This window comes from Phascolarctos cinereus, unplaced genomic scaffold (genome assembly GCF_003287225.1).
Source record: "Phascolarctos cinereus isolate Bilbo 61053 unplaced genomic scaffold, phaCin_HiC Scaffold_4;HRSCAF=312, whole genome shotgun sequence".
Lineage (NCBI taxonomy): Eukaryota > Metazoa > Chordata > Mammalia > Diprotodontia > Phascolarctidae > Phascolarctos > Phascolarctos cinereus.
In genome coordinates, this window is record NW_027555847.1 from 658,143,360 (window position 1) to 658,161,439 (window position 18,080).

Here is an 18,080-nt window from a genome sequence, read left to right on the forward strand (position 1 = left end):
GAGAATCTGAGGCCAGATGCCCCATCCTCCATATCCTGAGTGAATCCTAGAGGTGATTACAAAAACTAAACCACTATAAATTTTTAAAATATGAACAAGCAAAGGAGAAAGAATCTAACCACAGAGAATTACTATGGGAGTAAAGAAGACCAGGGTTCATCTTCAGAAGAGGACACTGAAGCAAAGAAAGAGTAATGTCAAATGATCCCTTGCCCAAAAGGAATTCATAGAACTTTTAAAAATACTTTAAAAATCAAATGAGATTGAGAAAAAACTAAAAAAAAAAAAGAACAATCCAAGAAAAACAAGATTATGGAAAAGAAAGTCAACCAATTAGAAAAGAAGATCCAGAATCTTAAGGAAGAAAATGGTTCCTTGAAAATCAGAATTGGGCAAAGGGAAGCTAGTGAAGTTATAAGAAATCAAGAAATAATGAAACAAAATATAAAGAATGAAAAAATAGAAGAGAATGTGAAACATCTCATAAGAAAAACAACTGACCTGGAGAACAGATTAAGAAGAGAGAAGAGAATATTTAGATTACCTGAAAGCTATGATCAAAAAAAGAATCTTGATATAATAATACAAAAAATAATTAAAGAAAATTGTCCTGAAGCGTTAGAAAAAGAGGGGGAAAGTAGAAATGGAAAAAATCCACTGATCATCACCCAAAAGAGATGCTACAAGGAAAACCCACAGGAATATCATAGTCAAATTCCAAAATCCCCAACTCAAGGATAAAATATTACAAGTGACAACAACAGAAATAATTTAAATATGGTGGTGCCACAATTAGAATCACACAAGACACACACACAAGTGGTGACACTAAAAGGCCATAGATCTTGGAACACTATATATCAAAGCACAAAAGAACTGAGGTTCCAGCTGAAAATATCATACCCAGCAAAGCTAAGCATAAGCCTGGATGGAAAAAATATGGATATTTAATGAATTGTCAGGCTTTCAGGATTTTGTTTTTTTTTTAAAAAAACCCGAGCTTAATAGAAGATTTGACATACAAGAGCCAAGAGAAATATAAGATACATATCAAAGACTAATTACAAGAGATTCAAAAAGGATAGACTATTTATATAAAATATAAAATGTATGTCCAAGATTATTATTAGTAATTGGGTGGTTCACAAGAAAGATTGGAGTAGACGTGAGTATGATATGATTTTTAAAAATAAAACCATTTAGGAACAGCTAAAAAGAGAAATTATCTTATATAAATGAAGTGTGAGAGGAAGAACTGACACAAAGGAATTAGATGGGGGAGGAGGGCCAGGTAGTTCTGGAAACCTACCTTCAACAGGAATGGGTTCAAGAGGGAACAATATATATGTATCTAGAAGAGTATAAAAGTCTTCTAAATTCAAAAAGAAACAAAACCCTAAAGGAATAAGGAGGGGGGAGAAGATAAGGGAGGGATCATTAGAGGGGAGGATGAGGGAATAAAGGGAGGTATAGAAGGGTGTTTAGATTAATAAGATAGGAGGATAAGGGAGGGATCCTTGAGGGGAGGTAGGTTAAATAAGAGGAAGGCAGGGTAGTGGGTAGAAGTAAAGTAAAGAAGTCAGGAAGGATAGGAAATAAGAGATACACACAAACATAAAATAAAGATCAGGAGTAGAATTTGTTAGGGAAAAAGGAGCAGGGGTGGTAATTGTGATCTTGGACAAAGTTAAGGCTAAAAGAGATATAATCAAAAGAGAAAAATAGGGAAATTACACTATGTGTCAACCACATTGATCAATGATGTTTTGGACTATTTAAAACAGGTGGACAGTATAAGGTGGGAATATTGCTGTGGTGTAAGAAATGATGAATTGGTGGACTTGGAAGAATATGAAAAGACTTGGACTTAGGAAGGAAGAGCCATCCATTCTCAGAGGAACAGAGGATAAATAAGTATAGTATGGTCTTACATAGATGCATATGAATGTATATGTTTATATATAACTACCTTTATCAATATCTAAGTATATGTATATGTAAGTGTATGTATGTACAGGTGTATGTGTGTTTATGTATATATGTATATCTTTGTGTGTATATGTATTGTCGACTGTCAACCTATACCAGAGGCTTATTCAGAGAACAAACAGAATCAGGTTGCATGCATGTTTATTTCTCTCAAGGCAGGCAACATGTATGTATCCATATACAAGGATCATTCAAAATGAACTCAAGGAAGGATAGACAAAGGGGACCTTACATCCTCAGAAGAATCCCCCCTCCCTTCCTGACTCAAGATGCCTGTGTCAGTCAAAATTATAGTCTCCGTATGTGTTAACCATAATATGAGAAAGGAATTTCTTAATAGGATAGATTGTAAATACAATAAGATAAGAGAAGTGTCAACACATCCATTGAAATTATAGTTCCAGGATGTCTGTATTTCTTCTATCATTAACATGACATGACATGACATAACATAACATAACATAACATAACATAACATAACATAACATAACATAACAGTGCTCATAAACAACAAGGAAGAGGGATGCCATTACTCAAGATAGTGTCTGGTTCAAGGCACCTGGTCCTTGGCAGAAGAATGTTCCCAGTCAGCAAAATCCAGCAGGAGAGCTTGGGTTCACTCAGAGAGTAAACCAAAGCATGTCTGTTATGCCAGAGCATGCAGAACATTACGGTAGGTTAAGCTCAGAGTGGTCCAAAAATGTCTTTCTCCTGATTGGCCAATCCAGATTTTAGGCCTTTTCTGAAGTTAGGGGAGCTCAAGTTGGTTTGGGGAGAGGGCAAGCTGGTTCACAGTATATATGTATATGTGTATATGCATAGATATAATACATGTATATATATACTCTTAATTGTAGCTTTCTAGGGGGGAGGGAGGAAAAGGGAAAAGACAAAGTAAAAATTACACAACAGAACAAAAGAAAACTTATAAGGAAGCAAAGAAAAGATGGACAGCTCTCAACACAATGCATGGTATTTATTACGTAGGCTTTCATGAAATGGAAATTTATTGCTGTATATTTTGAATCCTCTTTCACATTAAGCTGCGCATATGGCAATGCTTTTTATCCCCATTTCTTATTTTGTATTATTTTAGTTTTAGTATTTAAGTTTGTTTCTTTTTTTCCTTATTTTGTATTTAAGTTTAAAATTTAAAATTTACAAATTTAAAAAAAACCCAAAACCCTAAATCTACCTTTTTGCAACTTCTACCCATCACTTCTAATTCTGCTGGTGGAGACAAGTAGAACAAGTCTAATAATTCTGCCACATGTCAAATTCTAAAAATAGCTACTGTGTTTTTTCTTCTCTCTGTCCTGTGCTCCCTCCCCATTCTACCATCTGCAGTTCACATTCTTTCTTATAACAAGCTAAATATCCCTGCTTCCTTCAAACAATCTCTACTCCAACTATGTACTAGCCTTTCTTTCACTCCTAACCTTAGTCTGTATAAAATGTCAATCCCTTTTAGCACATTCACATCTTGGTCTAATTATATTTAGTGCATTCACAGTTTGCCCATCTAATTGTATATTGTCAAAGCCCCGACACCATCTTTTCAATAAAAGTAATGAGAGTTTATCACTCCAAGTCCATTGCTCCAACCAGATCATAAAGCATTCTCAAGACAAGTAGAAATGATTTGGTGCTATCCATGGTACTGCTCCCATACCCTACCGTGGATATTATTCTGCCATTGGCAATCCTGTTCATCCTTGTCCGTGTGAACGTGGCCAAATTGGTCAGCTAGATCCTAGATTGAGGCCTTGATTCAGAAGGTGCCCTCAGTCCATCAGTATACACCATTAGATGCTTACTAAAGCCTTCTGGCACTTGTGTTTTAGCCATCTTCTGCAATACCTTTACAGAGCAATGAATACCTCATGGCATTTATTGCTTGAGTAATCTTGGGAAAGTCACTTAACTTCCCTGGGCCCAAGTTTTCTCATATGTTAAATGAGGAGGTTGGCCTAAATGGCTCTGAAATATAGTTCTAGAGAAATATAATCCTGTGATCCTCTATCACCCCCTTAACAACACTACTCTCCTACCAAAATAGGGAGGATGCTAAATATACTGAAACTCTCAATCTCTGATCTTATAGACAAGATCTCTGAATGTCAATTGCTCAATTTAACCAAAATTTTAAAAAGATACACAAGGCTAACAAGGCATTTTGAGACCTGGACTCTATTCCTTCCTGGCTAGTCCCTTAGTCCCTTACTTGATCTCCATTTACTTTAGTTTTATCACCTGTGTTGGTGGGGAAGGGGGAAGGGGCAGCACTTTTGCAATAGGAAAAAAGTTCCTTATCAATAGACTATACAAAATATATAGTCAACACTACAGTAGCTACACAAAGATATGGAAGCAGTACCATGGATAGCACCAAACCCCTCCTATCCAGCCTAAGAATGCATTACGATTTGGATGGAGCTGTCGTAAAGTGGAACGAGTTGCCTACCTCATTGGTAGTTGAATACCTCACTGGAGATACAGAAACAAAAGCTGTATGACTGACCACTTGTCATGTATGTTGTAATGAAGATTTTTTTTTCAGTATGGGTTGGACAGATGGCTATTGTGGTCCCTTCCAACATTGAAATTCTGTGATTCTGTGATCCTGCTTATGATACTGGCTAACCATGCAACCATAGGCAAATCTCTTCCTCTCTCTGAGTCTATTATCCTCATCATGAAATGGGTACCTACCTCATCAACAGGGTTGTTATGAGGCACAAAAGAGATAACATAAGTAGAGCATTCTGAAAATTTTAATATGGCATGAAAAATTTAGTTATTATTATTCTTGTTAATATTTTTGTTTGAGGGCTCAGTTTCCAATTCCTAAGCATAAATACTAAGTATGGGAGAAAGTGGTTTTATTGTGACAGATGTAGTAGGAGCTACTGCCCCCATTCAACTTGAGCTAGTTTTTTCTTTAAAAGTATTCAAGGGGGAAACTAGGGTGGCACAGTAGATAGAGCACCAGCCCTGGAGTCAGAAGGACCTGAGTTCAAATCCAGTCACAGACCAAATACCAGACATTTACTATCTGTGTGACCCTGGGCACGTCACTTAACCCCAATCACCTCACCAAAAATAAATAGATAAAAATTTAAAAAATAAATAAGTTTTCAAGACTTTATTGGCTAGGAGGTCTAAAGGCTCAGGCTACTGACATCACCTCCTTGTCCCCTGAGTATAAAATAATCACAGGGAGCTCTAAGTGCTCTCTGATTCTTAGTGAACTAAGATGGATATGACAGGCAAAGCAGTTGAATCAACTGGAGGTGTACTCAATGTCTCTTCTTGCTGACTATCCCTCTCCTGCTATGGCTAAGTGAATCTCCTGTTGCTACCTACTGAAAAACTTAAAGTATTTCATTTTGTTCCAGCATCAAATATAAATTAACAAGGGACTAGTCTGCATTAGGCCCAGCCCAGAGCATCAAGGAACCCTTCTAGAGAACTCATGGGAAGAAACAGAGTTTTGCTGGCAAATGTTAAGCAACCAGCCCCCTGAGGAAAATAAATGAATTACATACTTTGAAATTTAGTCTTCACTATTAACATTTTCTCCACCACTTAGTTGAATCTGGAAAATCAACAAAACAATAAATCAAGCCTTGATTTATAGTATTTGTTGATTTGGGCAGTGTAAATGCTCACACTGAAAAGTTAATCTATTCAAGTTGGTTCTAGCACAGCCCTAAGATAGTCCTAGATTTGATTGCATAAGGTATAGCAAGCTTTATATAAATTTAGTTTTCTTGTTCCTTGTCAGTGGCATGGTATTCTGCTCCTTTCTCCTTGAAGCATGTTTGCCAACAATGTTCTAGCTCTGTATTGCTTTCAATACAATTTAAGTTAACAATCATTTATTAAGTGCCTACTGTATGCAAAGTGCTTTCTGTATAAGATCATAGATTTGGAGTTGAAAGAGGCTTTCAGCAGCACCTGGTCTAATCCCCTAATTTTATATAGGAGAAATCTGGAATAGCCAAAAAAGAGAAACCTGATTCTCAGAAAAGCAGTTTAGTGGGATGACAACATAAGGTATCGAAGATGATTCTCGGGTGAAAGTATCAGTTGTCCTTGACCAGGGTTCAAACTCAGTCTCTTCTTCTTGCTTCAAACATGTGCTGTATTTTCTTCACTAACTTAAGCTTGTGTCAGGACTACCAGATCTTCAGCCTTGCTTGCACTCACTGAAGAGCTAGGATCCTGTTATGTCCATATTTGAATTGGTGTCCCTCAGGCTGTTAACCTCAGGATGCACCGTTTCAATCTTTTCTATTTTCCTGGTGGGAAAAGCAGGTTGGTGTGGGAAAAGATTATTTCTTCGAGACTAGAGTAAAGGAGAGAAGAATGAGGAATGGTGTTAAGGGGTTTTGAGATGTGAGAAGGGAGAAGTCAGGCAAAGCGAATGGTCTCTATTTTCTCAGTAAAGTACGAGGTAAGTTTCAGAAGAGAAGAGCAAATTTAGAGCAATCTCTACGAAGAGTAAAATAGAGACTCAATTAAGGAAGAGTAAAATGATTGCCTTGCTTCAGAGGACCCAGTTAAAATTAGGAAACATAAATTTATAATGGTACAGGTTGACTCATTTGCATGATTTCCTCCAGTCCAATTTACAGTACGTGAGTAGGAGCAGAGGAGAGAAATGATGGGAATTATCCAGGGTTGGGCTTTGGCAGATCGTGAGTGTTAATAGAAAAACAGAGCAAGAAATAGAGTTTTTAAAATTTTCACAGTATGAGAATCACATATGTGACACTTTTGTTTGCTTGAGTTCCTGCTGCCACTTTTAAACATTCAGGGAGATAGTTATCACAGAAATTAAAATCTAGAATGAGGATTTGGAATTACTCACAATGTGACATCTGAATCAGCCAACAGTTAACACCCTACATGAACTGCTCTCCTCAATGGCAAACCATTGGTGTCATCCTTCATTTTTTGTCATGAAAGCAACATTTACCTCTCTCCCAGAACACTGCTTCCTCAATTCTAACATACAAGAAGAAAATACTGAAAATAGTGTTTCCAACAATAATCTTGGCCTTGGTCCTACTGCTTGGAATAAATTTTTTCTCAGTTTCTCTCCCCACAATACCCAAATGATTAACATGTGCAACAAATAGATCACTATATTTTTTAATATGCTTGAAATTAATTGAAAGTAACAAACACACTTTCCTATTTCCCCCAAGAGAGGCATTATGCTTTTTCTTTCCTTCACCATAAGCTTCCACAGACTCTGGGATGAGGGGAAGAACTTTTGCAATGTTCTTCAGTGACAAAGCAAGGTGAAAAAGGGAAATCTTTCTGCCAACTTGCCCAGTCTGATAACTAAATAGAATTAATTGTACCTTGCAGGTGGCAGTGGTATCTGGGTGGTTTTTAGTCATATGACAATCGTTTCTTCCTTGTAGCCAAGTTTGGTCCCTCCTGATCCCCCAAATATCTTTCTCCTGAATATGGAAGATTCAAAAAGCAGAAATAACAAAGTAAAGTCCTCCCCCATAATATTCATTACATTAGGTTTGTGCCTCTGGGCAAGTTATTTAATTTTTCTCAATCTTTGTTATCCTATCTGTAAAATCTAGTTATTACTAGCTCCTACCTCATAAGAATTGTTGTGAGGATCTATTGAAATAGTACATGTAAAATGAAAAGTTATATATATATATATATATATATATATATATATGCTATCTTTAATTACCATTATAATATGATAAATTCTACTTGTAGATTTCAAGGCTGTCATGCTCGCTTGTACTTTTTTCTGGGCTTCCTTCTGTTCTCTTCTTTGTATTTTAAAAGAAGATGCCCCATGGCTGATGCTTTCTTCCAGCCTTCCTTCCTTCCTGCCTTCCTTCCTTCCTATCTTCCTTCCTTCCCTAACCCCCTTCAACCTCACATTCCATACCTTTCCAAAGGAAAAGAGAAATAAAGCCCTTCCAACAAATATACAAAGTCAAGCAAAACAAATTCCCAAATTGACTGTGTCAGAGCATGTGTATCTTATTCCACATCTTGACTCCATCACTTCTCTGTAAAGAGATGAGTTGCGGGCAGCTAGGTGTTGCAGTGGATAGAACACTGGCCCTGGAGTCAGGAGGACCTGAGTTCAAATTCGGCTTCAGACACATAATACTTCCTAGCTGTGTGACTCTGGGCAAGTCACTTAACCCCATTGCCTAGCAAGATACCGAGAGAGAGAGAGAGAGAGAGAGAGAGAGAGAGAGAGAGAGAGAGAGATGAGTTGCAAAAAACAAAAACAAAAAAGAGAGAGCAGGTAGGTGGTGCAGTGGATAGAGCACTGGCTCTGGAGTCAGGAGGACTTGAGTTCAAATCTGGCCTCAGACATTTGACACTTAGTAATTGTGTGGCCCTGGGCAAGTCACTTAACCCCGACTGCCTCACCAAAAAAAAAATTAGTAGCATCTTCTGAAATAGTAATCGGTCATTGGATTGATCAGCATTGTCAAGTCTTTCCAAGTCATTTTTCTTCATAATACTGTAATACTTAATAGTACAATTTTATTATTTATATCACTATATATTATATATGTTATATTACACAATACTATAATATTTATACAATATTGTTCTCCTGATTTTGCTCACTTCACTCTGCATCATTTCACAGAGGCCTCCAAGCTTTCTCTGAAACCATCTATTTCATCATATTTTATGATGTACTAATATTTTATTATATTCATGCAATATAATTTGGTTCTCTATTCCCCAATAGATGGGCGTTCCTCAGGTTTTAGTTCTTTGCCCCCAGAAAAGGAGCTTCTATATTTTTGTATATATAGGTATTTCTCTTCTTTCTTTGATCTCTTTAGGGTATAAGCCTACTAGTGATATCATTGGCTCAAAGGTTAGTCACAGTTAAGTGACTTTGAGGGAACAGTTCCAAATTGCTTTCCAGTATGGCTGCATCAATTCATTGCTCCATCAATGGTATTTTCATATGTGTGCCTATTTGCCACAGCCCCTCCAAAAACTGTCATTTTCACCAATTTGATAGGTGTGAGGTGGAATCTCAGAGATGCTTTAATGTGGATTTCTCTAATCATAAGTGATTTGGAATAATTTCTCATATCTTTTTTGCTAGCTTGAATTTCTGCCTTTGAACACTTGATGCTCATAACCTTTGACCATTTATCTATTCAGGAATGGTTATTGTTCCTACGAATTTGAATCAGTCCCTTATATATCTTGGAAATAAGAATACATCAGAGAAATTTGCTGCAAAGATTTCCTTAAAATGATCTGTTTCCCTTCTGATTTTAACTATTTTAGCTTTGTATGAAATGTTTAAATTTATACTTATATTTATTATAATTATATTTATATATGTAATTTTATAAATACTTTTAAATCATTAAAATGATTGGTTTTATCTTCTACAATCTTCTGTATCTCTTGTTTGAACATGAACCCTTTCCCTAGCCATAGATATGAGAAGTAATTTTTTCCTTGCTCTTCTTTGTTTATGATGTCACCCATCTAAGTCATGGATCCATCAGAACTTATGTTCAGATGCTTTCCAGTTTTCCCAGAAGTTATTGTCAAATAGTGATTTCTTGCTGAGGAAATTGAGGAAATTGAGGGGATTAGAACACCAAGTGGTGATGGGAATTGAGTGAACCACATTGACTCCATCTTGTGACTCAGTTCTGGCCCTAACTCAGTTCCCTTTCTATTCAATTATAGATCTAGTCCAATTTCTAGCCTGATAGAAAACTTTATTCAGCTATGGGAAAATTTCATACAAAGTTAAAATAGTTAAAATCAAAAGGGAAACAGATCATTTTAAGGAAATTTTTGCAGCAAATTTCTCTGATAAATTCTCATTTCACCCTGAAATGAGCTGTAAGCTCCTCTAAATGCAAGCTCCCTCCTCAGTGCACCCTGAATCTGTGACTCAGAACTGGGTAGTGACTGCTGAGCTGCCAGGTGGCACCTGTTCCTCTACCCAACACAAGTGTAGGCTTCTTTGTGCAGAACTTAGGACCTCTTCCTACCCCCGTATACAGCCTGTCCTTGTGCTGGGATGTACCACATGTAGCACCTTGTCCCTTCAGACACTTAATTACTGTGTGACCCTAGGCAAGTCACTTAACCCATTTACCTCAATTTCCTCATCTGTAAAATGAAGTCGAGAAGGAAATGGCAAACCGCTCCAGTATCTTGGCCAAAAAAAACCAAACAAACCCTCAAATGGAGTCACGAAGAATAGGACACAACTGAAATAACCCAATGATAACAACAACATAATCCCTAGTGTCCTCAGACCTGTCTGTCTATTTCCTCTGGGCTGGAAAAATGACTGTAATGTTTTTCTATAGATATTCTGACCAGTATTCTTCTAGTGAATTTTCTGGATCTGTTTAGAGGAGCTGTGGGGGAGGAGGGAGCTTGCTATATGCCTTGTGCCACTTCACCCTCTAGGCTCTGCCTCTAGCCTTCTTCATTTCTGATATGAATAATTTGGTTTTCCTCCGTATTTAAAAAAATCAAACTGATTGATTCATTTTGTTCAGGTAGATCTTTCTGAAGGATTTATGGGAGCACACAAATAAGAGTGACACAGAATGAGAAGGCTTGGTAGGCTGAGATCTGCACCACCAGAGGGAGTATTTGCATCAGCGATCATTCATCACGAATCTATTCAAGTGTAATCATTTATATGTCTCTTCTCCCACTTAAGGCGTAAATTTCATGAAGCCAGAGACCCTATCATATTGAAACTTTGCATTCCCCCCAGCCCATCCTGCTGCTCCGTGCACTGTAGATGCTTAGTAAATATTGTTTGACTGTGGAGTTGGAAGGAGCACTGGCTCCAGAATCAGAGGTCTTAGGTTCAAACCTCACTTCCAATGAGTATTATCTATGTAACCTTGGGTAAGTCATTTGGCCTCAGTTTCCTCACCTTGCAAAATGAAGGGGCTGTATCAGATGGCCTCTGAGGTCTTTTTCAGTTCTAGGTCTTTCAGTTTGAAAACCCTAGTTATTGTCTCTTCCATCTTGATAACTCTTAGGCTGCCCCAGCTGTTGAGGAATTCATGAATGTTGGGTGGATGAATGAAATGGATGAAACTGTTGTGTTTTCATAGAAAATGAATGTCCATTAATCTACTCCCCCACCTTCCAAAAACAAATGAGTACCTGGGACGATGGAACTTTGGAGAATGAAAGGAAAGATGATAGAGCGCTCATTACAACGGCTCTGCTGGGACTGCCCCACCCCCGAACATGTTTGCTCATAATAGGGATGAATCTTCATGAGATGATGGGGAAAGGTAGTGAGGTCCATGTGCCAGCTCATAAGTTGTAAGAGGGAGTAAGTCATGATGAAACTGGTGGGTATACCAAGTTGGACATTCTCTTCTTCCTTCCTTTTGTCACGGAGATGTGAATGCTTCCTCCCTTGCTTGCCATGGCAGGGTGGGGGAAGGTGTGCTTTGGCCATTACTGGACAGAATGGGGCAGCTGATTTTCATGTGGACAAGTGACAATTAGCCTTGGAAATCAGCACCACCGGACCACGACCCTGGACAGCAGCTTGAGATTTCCTAGACACCACTGAAGCGCAAGGGCACAGAAAGCCAGGGTAGTTCAATCACTGAGCAGTTGCTGAGATCTGTTTTCTTATACGTATAGAATGAGAACAGTGACAGGAAGGGCTGAATCCGCCCAAGCCAAAGCAGCAAATGGAAGCCAACCTGCAGAGGTCTGAGTCTGGACTAGGTAGAGAACCAGAAGCCTGGGAGACCTCCCAAACCCTCAGCACCTTCCAGGCTTCCCCTGCTCTCTAGGGCTTCCAGTCCCTGAAAGGTGACCCAGACATGCACCTCCTTTAATCTCTCCCATGACCTATAGCAGTAGGTTGTTTGGAACAATTCTTCCATAACCTCAAAGATCTGAGAAGATAAACTGGAGGAAGTTTGGAGATGCAAGAGCGAAGGAAACCACTTGACAGTGTCATTACAACTTGATTATGCTAAGTAAACCACATGGTCACAGAAAAAGTTGACCATGATATCAACATAGGTGGTCTAGATCAAGCTAGAAAATTTCACATATAGCAGGGATGGGGTTCTAAAACATCATATTGTCCTATTTTTTTTATATATATAATCCCAAGGAATCATTTTGTATTATACCTGGGATTTATTTAAAACCTACGTCAGCCAAGGGTTCTTTCTTACTAGGCCTGTTGGAAGTTGGAGAGTTGGGGTGATTGAGTTGCTCACACATGCATGTGGAGACATCTCTGTTGAAGAGTAAAAAGGGCCTGGAAAGGACAATTGGGATGGTGGGTAGCTAGCACAGTTCTTCATCTGGTGGGCAAAAATGATAAACTATACTCACTTCCTGGAAGCAATGCTTTGTCTTCTGTAGGCCTAGAGAGAATTCTCTATAAACATTTTTAGGGTCCTTAGTCAAAGATTAAGGGGCAGCTAGGTGGCACAGTGGATAGAGTGCTGGGACTAGAGTCAGGAAAACTCATCTTCTGAGTTCAAATCCAGCCTCAGATACTTAATAACTGTGTGATCCTGGGCAAGTCACTTAACCCTGTTTGCCTCAATTTCCTCATTTGTAAAATGAGCTGGAGAAGGAAATGGCAAACACTCCAGTATCTCTAAAACTCCAAATGGGATCATGAAGAGTTGGACACTATAATCATGAGAGATTCTTGGGTAGAAGCAATGTAACCCTCCTCCCTCATCTCACCCCTATGCAACTTAACAGAGCCCAGGTCAGAACCAGAAGGGAACTTTTAGAGGTCTTTTAATCCAGACTCATCATTTTTTAAATGAAATAACAAGAACTGGGGGAGAGAAGTGATTTGCTCATCAAAAGGCTTGGCTTTAGAACCCAGGTCTCCTGATTCCCAGTCAGAGAGACTCTTATCGTTCAACAAATATTTATTAACCACCTACTGAATAGAGGAGCTGGGAAAGTCATGGGATTATGGGATTTAGAGCTGGAAGAGAGTTTAGAGATCCTCTACTTCAATTCCACTACTTAACATATGGGGAAACTGAGGCCCAGAGAGGGCATGCAAATGACTTGCCAACGTCACACTGGTAGTAAAGACCTGAGCTTGGATTCCAATCCATGTCTTCTCAATCCAAATCCCTAGTTCTTTCTATGTACCATACTGACTCCTCATACCCAGAATTATATCTGAAGGGAAAGGTCTATGCTGACCTAGGGTGAGATTAAATTCTGCTGAAGTTTTGCTTCTGGATGTATATATAGTTGCAGATCTCAGTGACCAGGATATACTGTTCAAAAGCAGATTTCTGCCTGAGGGCACTAATTATCTGTGACTGCTCCATATTTCAGAGTTTAATGCCTGGGGCAAGGACTCTCCTGGAGAGGAAATGACCATTCCAGCTAAGTCTCTGAGAAACTGCTAGACCTTCCTGAAGAGAGGGGGAAAAACTGTTAAGAATTTGTTTCTCAAGTCGAATGACTGGATGGCTTCAGTCTTCTGCTAAAAGAGATGTCTTAGATAGTAGCAGAGCCTATTCAGTCTCCTAGAAACAAGAGATAGCACCCAAGCTGAGAATTTCAGATAAAGTCAGAAGCTCCATGATCTCACACCCAATGGAATCATGCCTAGCAGCAGAGAGCTGAGACCTTGAGACCAGGAGAACTACCAGAAAAGTAGTCATTTGAGGTCAGCCAGAAGCAACACATAGCTGAGACTGTATGTGCGCAGCGAGGAGCAAACTCAATAGAACTAACTCGATGATGTCATCAGGGACATCATTAGCCCTGTCACACTAGAGAGATGAATTGCCCTTCCACACATGTGCCCTGGCCACACACACCTTTCCTACGCGTCTGCCTTTCCGCATGTGTTCCTTAAGAGTATCAGGGTTTTGGAGGGAAATTTTTTATTGCTAGTTTCTTACTATTCTGTATCATTAAATAGCTTTGATTTGAATCATGTCCTTTGATTGACTAGTTGAGGTAATTGGAGAGGGCTTATAAGCTATGGGCCTTGTAAGCTGTGATACAGACACACAGGGTACCTTGGATCATCTTGTCTGGGGCAGTAGAGTTGTGGCATCCCAAAGCACAACTCTGAGCTTCCCCATCAAGGTATGCAAGCAGACTCTGGGAATGCTGAAGAGTATGCCAAGTGAGCATGACTGGGGGGAGGGTCTGAATTGGCACTCAGATCCAGGGAATCCAGGGTCTTACACATCCCAAAGGCAAATTCTGGAAAATGTTCAGGGTCAAGGCCAGTGACTATTCTCTCTGTCTGACCAGACTGAGGGGAAAGGGAGTATGTGTCAGTCTCTCATTCCATGGGACAAGTGTCATTGACTGTCTGGAAGTCTGGCCATAACTGTAGCAACTCCTGGGGCTTGAAATGGTGAACCAGGGCGAGTTGATGGAAGGCACAATGTTCATATTCCTGCCGGATGATCAAAAAAGCATCAGGAGGGGCAGGTGTGGGTTTTATCCCCAGCTCCTGGATGCACAATCCAATAAACACATCCTCCAAGTAGATGGCCTTGACTCTCTGGGCCATAGCCAGGATCCTAATGGCCAGGGAGGCAGACAGCACATAGCCTGGGCCGGCACAGTATACAGGGTACTTGTCTTGGGGATACAGCTCAGGTGGCATGTACCACTTGTCATCCAAGCTCCGTTGGGGTTCTGAGTCAAGGTAGATGTAACCTGTGATAAAGTTCAGCTGTGTGGGTCTCTCAGGATGCAGCACCTGATGTACTAGGAAGCTGGGGTTTAAGAAGACGTCACTGTCCACCTTGAGCACATAGTGGGCAGTGGGACAGTACTGGGCCATCCATTCCAGCCCCATGAGGACCTTGAGAGTCAAGTTGCGGTATGTATCCAGGAAGCCCACCTGAAGGATATCGCCATGCTCCTTGTCCTCCTCCTCCAGGAGGGCCTGAATTTCTTGAGCAAAGAGGGGTTGGGGCAGGCCAAGAACAAAGACACGACAGATGGCCACATTGGGCACCAAGGTTTCGTTGCCCCATGTTTCCCGGATGACTTGGCGCACCCCCACCTCCTGGGGCTGGGTCATCACCAGCATGAGCAGGAAGGGGGCACCTTTGGGACCTTTACACTTGTCAGGATGGTTGATCAGGAAGGGGTAGGGATAAGGATAATTCAGGTCCAAGGGGTGTGGTGTCCGAGCCTGCCACTCAAACTTCCTCAAAGAGATCCTTGGGGATGGAGGCCTCAGATTCATTGAAGACGTCCAGGATTCTAGCAGCTGACCCACCAGCAACCCCAAGAAAACTGTGCCCAGCAGAGCTCCGAGCACCAGCCTTCGCCTTAATAGCTTCATGGTACCAACGTCCTGGGCAGAGAGGAATGAGAAGGCCGGTTTAGTGATGGGCACTTAGGCCTGTCCAGATCTCCACGCATCTTTAAGCAAGCTGTTTTCTGGTGCAAGAGACCTGGATTTGTAGATCTGGGAGCACTAAAAGAGTTAAGGGCAGGAGAGAAGGGAAGCAGGGTCCCCCACCTACACTTTATGCCAAGCTAGCTACCAATTTGTCTGAGTCACAGAGAGAGAGGGACAGGTGAGCGGGCTTGAGGAGCCTGTACTGTGGAGGGGAAAGAGTCCTGAGTTCCAGTCCCGGGGTGGGGGGGCCCACTGACTTATTGTATGGCCTCAATAAATCCTTTTCCCTCTTCCGGCTTTAGATTTCCCCATCTATGAAATGAAGCTGTGAAATAGATTTTGTCCAAGATTTCCTCGACCCTTAGACTTGTTATGTGAGAGAAAAGGACTGAGGGTCTGAAGAAATCCAGAGTGTCTACGTGGGAGAAGTTACAGGCTTGTCATGGCTGATTGTGCCGAGCAGGTGGAGGGAGGGTCTATACTTGTTCCCTTATACTGGGAACTGTGTTGTGAAGAATAGAAAATATGGGTGGAATTTTTCTTTGTTTCCTAGAAGGAGTACTGTCTTCCTGAATTCTTCCGTGTCTGATGAGCTGATCCTTCCTTCCCAGCCAGAGCCCCAGTCCCACAGCCACAGGGAAACCGGTTCACTCCTGGGAGACAGGATCTGGACCCAGAATTCTGGTCCTAAAAAGTCCAAAGTCTATCCTAAAAAAAGGCCTTCTCTCCACTCTTCCCTGCCCTGACCCCAGTTCGAAAATACCCACTTCCTTTCCTAGGGTGATAGAAGCCAGACTCTTGGGTTGTTGCCATCAGAAGACCAGAACTATGGTAGGGAAGGTACCTGCCACTCACCCTTGGTGCCTAGCCCCAGAATCTCAGCTTTCCTTCAGTGTAGGGAGACAGACTCAGTGACATGCAAATAGCGAGTACTTGATAAATGCTTCTTGAAATAAATTCTTCCCCCAAGAAATCCAGGGGCCTGGCTTGGGGATGGTCTCCAAACTTTTTCTCCCAGATTCCCTCCCTTTATTTCCCCTCCCGTCTAGCCCAAATGGGTTGAGGTCCTCACCCTCTTCTCTGGCTGCGTCCTGGGATGCAGTGGCACAGGAAGACAACTCAGAGGGAATGCCAGACACCTGGTCAGAGAGGGACAGATATGGGAGGAGTGTACAAGCGGGAAGAGGAGGGCACATACCTGGCTGCCTAACTTACTTAAGTATTGGGTGGGGCAAATCACCTAGGCAACAGGGAAGCGTGGCCTGCCTAACCCTGCCTGGAACTCTCCTAGAGAATTATAACACTAGCTCACATTTTTATAATATTTTAGACTTTACATACATTTTCTCTGTGACACCAACCCCCATATGGAGCCCTTCTATCCTCTCCCAAACCCTGGGAGGTTAGTGCAATAATTATTCCCATTTTACAGATGAGATTGACAGGTTAAGTGACTTAACCAAGTTCACACAAGCAGTGCCTGAGGCCAGATTTGAACTCAGCTCCTCCTGACTCCAGGTCCTGTACTCTAGCCATTGGGCCTCCTAGTTTTACTTATTTCTATACCCTGTAGTTTCCACTCAGATTGGGCCAGCCAGTAACCAAGGAATGTGGGTGGGAGTGAGGAGGAAGTCACCAGAAATTATACCCAGAACTGTGAACCCAATGGGACTGTTGCAAAATGTTGTTAATCATACTGCCTTGGGTGCCATGTTAGAGCTGCCCACCAGGGGACCACAGCGGGCATCCAGTATAGGCCAAAGAAGCTCAATGGAAGGGGCAGCTAGGTGGTGCAATGGATAGAGCACTGGCCCTGAAGTCAGGAGGGCCTGAGTTCAACTCTGATCTCAGACCAAACACTTGACACATACTAGCTGTGTGACCCTGGGTAAGTCACTTAACCCTTGATTGCTTCAACAACAACAACAACAAAATCATAATGGAGAGAGAATATATGGCATGAAGCTGACCATGCAGAGTCGGGGTGGGGGGAGGGGTCACTCTGCCTACAACATAGAGCTAGGATATTCCACCCCTCTCTCTCCCAGTCACCTGAGGTACCTCGTAGTATCTCCCTATTCTAATTCTCCTTCCTCCTGTTGTCTCCTTTCCCCCATTAGATTTTTTCTGTTGTTTTTTGGTGAGGCAATTGGGGTTAAGTGACTTGCCTAGAGTCACACAGCTAGTAAGTGCCAAGTGTCTGGGGCCACATTTGAACTCAGGACCTCCTGACTCCACTCCCATTAGATTGTAAGCTCCTTGAGGGCAAGGACTGTCTTCCTTTTTAATTGTATACCCAGTACTTAGCACAGTGCCTGGCACATAGTAGGAGCTTAATAAATGTTTATTGGATTGTCTAGATGTCAGAGACCACTGCAGGCAGACCTGCCAGAGCCTAGATGGGGAAGGAGCCAGAGGAAGAATAGCAGAGAAGATTCTGGAGTGCAAGTTGGGAGTAGGAAAGACAGCAAGTGATTGTCCCAGGGAAGAATGGAGACGCTTTTTGACATTGAATCCTCTGATGAAAGGTTTAGTGAGCAAACAAAAGTCAGGGTGGATATTTCTCCCTTTCCCCCCACTGATTTGGAAAGTGACATACAGGAAAAAGATTCCCTAAAAGGTCATTTGAAATGTTGAGAATACACACTGAAAAGTGGGAGCAGGA

The 18,080-nt window shown here is 41.1% G+C and overlaps 1 protein-coding gene across 1 annotated transcript; it reads right to left on the reverse strand.

Moving 5' to 3' along the window:
- Positions 1-9,929: 9,929 nt before the first annotated feature.
- LOC110214339 (beta-1,3-galactosyltransferase 2-like) lies at positions 9,930-16,571 on the reverse strand. Its single transcript, XM_020995180.2, has 2 exons — positions 16,488-16,571; positions 9,930-15,367 (listed from the first exon to the last, which is right to left on the reverse strand). The coding sequence occupies exon 2, from the start codon at positions 15,353-15,355 to the stop codon at positions 14,336-14,338; it is 1,020 nt and encodes a 339-aa protein (XP_020850839.1). The 5' UTR covers positions 15,356-15,367; positions 16,488-16,571; the 3' UTR covers positions 9,930-14,335.
- Positions 16,572-18,080: the final 1,509 nt, after the last annotated feature.